General features: G+C 36.6%; 1 protein-coding gene across 1 annotated transcript; it reads right to left on the minus strand.

The window, feature by feature from the left end:
• Positions 1-1,095: 1,095 nt before the first annotated feature.
• LOC113166163 (C-C motif chemokine 24-like) lies at positions 1,096-1,858 on the minus strand. The gene is made up of 3 exons (XM_026366134.2): positions 1,648-1,858; positions 1,446-1,566; positions 1,096-1,279 (listed from the first exon to the last, which is right to left on the minus strand). The coding sequence occupies exons 1-3, from the start codon at positions 1,706-1,708 to the stop codon at positions 1,195-1,197; spliced, it is 267 nt and encodes an 88-aa protein (XP_026221919.1). The 5' UTR covers positions 1,709-1,858; the 3' UTR covers positions 1,096-1,194.
• Between the last annotated feature and the right edge of the window lie 4,152 nt (positions 1,859-6,010).

Genomic DNA, 6,010 nt, shown 5'->3' on the forward strand with positions numbered 1-6,010 from the left:
TTAAAAGCAGATTCAGTATACCCCACCAGGTCAAAGGTATAGTACGCTGGGACAGGGGACACCTGTCATATGGTCCAGCAGATGTATGATGGAATGGCTGATACCCATTTTGGTGTACAATGATAAGATAGTCATTTCATATAAATACCAGGCTTCTGTAGGAATACTCACCAACTGTGGCTCATTTTGGTTTTTATTAAATGCTTAAACTAACATGCTTACTGCTCTAACCTTAAAGGAGATACTAAACTGTGAGCAACTATCACGCTTTGCATCTCACACCTCTCTGAACACCTCTTCCAGCTTTTAAACGTGTTAACCTGAAACACATCACTCTTATTCTCAGTGTGGTCAGGCTGTTTACCCTGGTCTTTATCTGCACTTATCTGTTATTTAGTCCTGCTTACTGTTTTTAACCCCAGCTAACCACACTAGCCTATCATGACGTAAAAAGAGAAAAAGTTTATGTGTCTTTCATATACAGTACTCCTCTAGTACAGCAGTGTATTGCTGCCAACCTGATGAAACAATTCACTGACTATCTGGTTATAACAAGAATGTTTTCTCATTTTTCTGACTTCTTTTATATATCTACAATATGCTGTTGCCTCTTTTACTTCAGTCAAATGTTTCTGTACTAGTATAACTGAGAAACTGAACAACCAGACAGAGATGTAAAATAACCTAAAGCTATGCTCTTATACAGGAGAGATGAAGGTGGAGGCCACTTTTCTTTCTCATATCTCCTTATGAACCTTCCTTGGCTGTATAGATTCTGTTTTTAACATTTCTTTTCTTGTGTCAAGGTTTGAGGCCAAAAACAAACAAACACTGCTTTAATTTAAAACATCAGCCTCAGGAAGAGATCAACACCATGTAAACACCTGTTCAGTATGATAGTGATGCACAAGTCAGGGTAACCTCTGTTGAAGTAGGGAAAGCAGAACATGCTGTTTTGTTAGATTATAATGTCAAACTTTAATAGGTAAAAACAAACAAATTTCCTGCATTATTCAGATTATACAGTTTTGCTTTGGTAAATTTTACAGTTTGTTGTCTAATCCCAGTGAATACATAATCAGAAAATACACATTACAAACAATAAAGCTCATTACATCGATTACATTTTTTGAATAAAAAAACAAATCTTGACACAGGTATAGCTACATAACAGTATTATACAAGAATGAATCTTCAGCCCTGTTGCCCACTGTAAGGATTCAGGTTCCACTGGAAAGTGTCACTGTAGCAGAACTTTCTCCTTCGAACAGTCTCAATTCTGTGAAACATACAGATGAGAAAACTTAATGAAGTGTGATTAGTTATCATGTCTGAGGTGGTGTTGTGATAAAACCTGTCTGAAGGTCACAGTTTGTTCTTTTCTCTGTTCATCATTTTATCAATGAAACAAGAAAAAACAACAAAACAATGAAGAACAAACTTACATGTAGCCCTTCTTTGGACAGGAGCTGTGAGTCTTGGTTATTTCAGTTATAACCTTTATTGGTATCCTGATGGTAGTAAAGTTAAAGCAGCAGGAACCAGGTTGTGTTAACTCTGTGCCATCTGTTTTGAAGATAAATGGATAAAGTCAATAAAAACATGTCAGTAATAAACTAACATGAGTCACTAACAGAGTTCACTCACATGCGTCACAGCAGTAAACCGTGAACAGCAGCAGGACCAGAGTGAAGCAGAAAGTCTTCATGATGCTGGCAGTGAAAAGTTAATGATGATGGTGATGATGATGATGATGATGGTGATGATGGTGATGATGCTCTTCTCCTCTCTCTGCTGTGATCGACTCTCAGCTCTGCGTCTTATATAAACCCTGTCAAAATTAACCCCTCTGCTACACATCAGGCCAGAGTTCCCCGAAACCTCCTCATCTTTCCATTTAGAAGAAAAGTTCACAGACTGCTGTCGTGTAGTCCGGGGAGGGACCTCACAGAAGAGGGACAGGCTACAGTGTACGTGCAGAGATGAAATCATGTCCTGTACCACAGAAATAGAACTTCTCAATATTTGATCGTATATCATGTACACTGCATTTTTGGATCAGGGTTTAAGTCAACCTGGACATTATTTTAAAAAATGATTAATCATATAGGATTTAACAGTTTTTTTTTTCATATATAGATTGAAGATAATATACGTTGATTGTCTTTAAAGAAAGACTCTGGGTTGTGTTACTATAAATATCCCTAATAAGGGGGCAGTGGTATTAAAAGTACAAACAGAAAATACCAACCACTAAATAGTTCTGCTTTCTGCCTCCTCCATGGTAAACTTTATCGTGAGTAAGTTCTCCCTTTATGTAAATTTGTTTAGTGCAGCCTCAGGTAACGGAGCTGGTGTGATGTTCACAAGATTTTATCACAGTTATTTTTAGATGTATACATAAACCACATTTAGTGGTCTGACTGTGACCTAATTGGAAATGCATGCACCTCTGTACATGCAGCTGCTGCCCCATCTGATCCATGTTATTCATGAATGGTTTGCTTTTATACTTTGTTTATTTTACTTTTATTTAACTTTCTTCAACCTGTAGTTCAGCTTTTCTTTCAGCCAGGAGAAACACAAAGAGACCTTTGTTTGTTTAAGATGTGTAAAGCACTTCCTGTAGTGTTGTGGACTCCTGGCCTGATCAGAACAGTTACTTTACTGATGTTTTACATGAGATGGAGAAAAATCACATGAAAAAACACAAAACAAAACTACATAATTACATAGAATTAGATGTTATTATTTAAAATGTGTACTTAATTAGGATAAGTAAAGTCACATAGGTTCAAACAAATTAGCAATATAGCAATAAAAACATATTCAACATTTGTATTTTAACCGGCATCATGTCAAAATAAAAACTAGAATTACTGCATTGTGGTTGTACTTCACATGCCTGACTGTCCGAGCTCATACTCTAGTAGGTTTAGGAAAAAGTCCAGCTGGACGTTTGTGATAGATGTAATGAAAGTCCCTCCAGACATTTCTGATATAAAGCGTAATGAACACAAGACCACAATGACTTTAACCTTTCCATTTTCATGCTTGAGTCCAAGTGCATCTTGTGCCAAATTGAAAGAAATTCCTTCAAGATTTTCTGTGTTACACACAAGGATGGAAGAGAACTGAGAGCAATGACCTTGACCTTTGACCTTTCACCACCAACATGTAATCAGTTAACGCTATAATTAAAGTAAATATTTGTACTAAACCTGAAAAAATTCACTTTGCACAAATGACATACTTGAGATCACAGTCATCTTGACCTTTGACCACCAAAATGGATGAATGGAGGTACACCAGCGTGGAGTTAATAAATAAATAAATGAATCACCTTCATTTGGTGAGTCAGTGTTCATCATACTGTGACTGTGTTATTATATAATTACTGGCTAAACAGCATTTGTATGTTGTAGCTGGTCAATACTGACTGATAGAATGCATGTTTCAAAGTAATACATTAAATACTGCATTGTAGCATGTTCCTAATGTGTGAGTGTGGTGGGTGGTGGTGTAGGCTGTGGTGAAGCCACCACACGGAAAAGACCCCTTCACAGGTCACCAGAGTTCTGACAACATTAAAATGTTAAAATATTTTATGTAGATGAAGATGTTTTAATCATCATCACATCATTTATCTGCATGGTGAGAAACACGAAGCAAAACTCTGTACTCAAGAAAAAGGAAACAATAATGGCACAAAGCATTATTTCAATTCTTTTACCAAAGGTAAAAGATTATTACTGTTATAACTGTGAGAATAAAATGTACTTAAACATGAAGATCCACTTATTATTTTACAGATGCATCAAATGCTGTGTCTGATGCTCATAGTGATAAACCCACAGAGGAATATCACCACACCTGGTCTGGACATGGTAACATAAGGGAGACAGCTCAGGTTCAGGAAGTCCTGAAAACTAAGCTGAAGAATGAATCTTCAGGTGGCAGGAGTGGATCTACAGCGTAAAGTGAGTGAATTGTTGAATGAAGCAGCAGTTTCCTCTCTGAAAGAGAAGGAAGAGGTCTGCTGGTGCAGTCATGGTGCTGAATCACAGAGGTGGCTTATCTTATCTAGCTCATGTTAACCACTTCCACAATTAACTTATATGGTGCTCCCTGAACCCCGTTTGAACGTGACATGGACATTTCTTGATCTGTACACGTGTACCTAACCCCCCATGGTCCTCATGTAACCTCACCCTAGTGAGTTTTAAACAGTGAGATTATTGTTGCTACTTTGTTCGTTTGCCTTCCCACCTTGTTTCCTTGTTTCCTTGTTTCTCATTGAGACTTTCTGCTGGTTTTCTGTTGATACTTTGTGTTTTTGAGTCTATGCTTATTTTTTGTCTGAGCTTCATTGTAACACTTTGTTTTCTTGCTCTGATTCTACTTATTGTGTTTGGCCCTGATAGTATCTACTGTATGGGATGTTTTTACTTTTTCAAAATACAAGAAGCTTATGGATCATATACATGTGTGTATATATTCATACTTTTCTTTAAAAAAACGTTCTGAGGCACATGTGCAACCAATCTGAACTATCAACATACGTACACACACTTACTGACGACTTCTCAGTTTTTCCAATAATAAAATAAAATTAAAAACTTCATCATTCTCCTAACAATGTCTGAACAAAGCTGAACTGAACCATATCAAAGGAGGAACATGATATAATATATAAAATGCAAACGGTTCCCTGAAGTACAAAGTGGCAATAGGAAATTAACATAACATAGAAAATTATTAGTATACATGCCTCAAAACTGTACTTAGGTAACATTGACTACTTGAATAAAGATATTATATAAACTGCTTGAATAAATATAGCACTTGCTTCCAATACCGATGGAGATTAGTAGGACTTATCAGCTTCAGTATTTAAAAAGTTACATATAATTTTCCGAGGGGGGTTTTGACAGAGTTTCTTCTTGTGGCTCTCCGTGTGAAGCCTGTAATTAAAGCAGGGGAAACAGTTTTTTCCTGGCCCACATCAGGCCTGTGGTCACACTGAAAGCGCACGATAGTATCAGTGTCATGCACTAAATATATCCCCCTGGTAATAGTGATGGTTTGTCTTAATAAAATGTAAATGTTTGAAGAGATTTTGCCTAATAACCGTAATAACAGTCCGAGGAACTATGTATTTAAACGTGTTTGTCATGAAGCCAGAACTCAGGGAACTCAAAGTGGACATGTTATTGTATCTTTCTGTTTGTAAAGGTTCCCTACGTCTGAATATGTTACATATTTATTTACATGATACTGTGCTTCTGTCTGCTTGAAACTACTGATGGGGACTACATCTAAAATAAGAAAGTTGTAATGAGTTAGTGACTTTTCCTGCTCTGTGCTCTTCAGCATAATCCATCCAGTCCATTTGATCACTTTCTATACCTCTGGAAGACCAGTTAAACCAGTAAAAGGCTGTTTTCTCACTGCCAAAAAGTGATTAAAGCTCATATGTATCTCCTTTCTTCCTCAGTTTAACTTTTTTTGACTCTGCTGGACCTTAAAGAAAGAAATATTAAACATCTGATCCATTTGACCACTTTCTAAACCTCTGTAATAACAGTTTAACAAGTAAATGCAGCTTTCTTATTGCCAAAAAGCTATGACAGCCCGTATCCTTTTACTGAAAGGTCTTTTCTGTGTTAGTTTAAATTATTTGCACTCTGGTGGGTTTTATTCATGTAATTATGAAACATCTAATGTATTTCTACCACTTTAAACATGCCAAGACCAGTATTACCAATAAAATGCTGCCTTCACGTTCCAAAGAAAAAAAAAAAAGATTTCAGCTACTGACAGGGGTTTTTTAGTTTCATTCTTGTGGGTTATATTTGAATAATAATGACACACTTCAGCGCTACATACCTATAAAAAGACCTCTAAAAGTCCAGTATGCCCAGTGAAAGCGCATTATCAGGTCATAAACGTTAATGTTAACAGGATGTTTCATCTTCAGGTGTTGAGTTCAGACGTCGCTGAACCTGAA

Source organism: Anabas testudineus, chromosome 6, assembly GCF_900324465.2.
Source record: "Anabas testudineus chromosome 6, fAnaTes1.2, whole genome shotgun sequence".
NCBI lineage: Eukaryota > Metazoa > Chordata > Actinopteri > Anabantiformes > Anabantidae > Anabas > Anabas testudineus.

What these genes read in the sequence shown, in the direction of transcription:
- LOC113166163 (XM_026366134.2), bottom strand. Translation starts at nt 1,708, where the DNA reads ATGAAGACTTTCTGCTTCACTCTGGTCCTGCTGCTGTTCACGGTTTAC. An exon ending in GGTTTACTGCTGTGACGCAT is followed by an intron (nt 1,567 to 1,647) that starts GTGAGTGAACTC and finishes TCTTCAAAACAG; the next exon opens with ATGGCACAGAGTTAACACAA. An exon ending in TGTCCAAAGAAGGGCTACAT is followed by an intron (nt 1,280 to 1,445) that starts GTAAGTTTGTTC and finishes TATGTTTCACAG; the next exon opens with AATTGAGACTGTTCGAAGGA.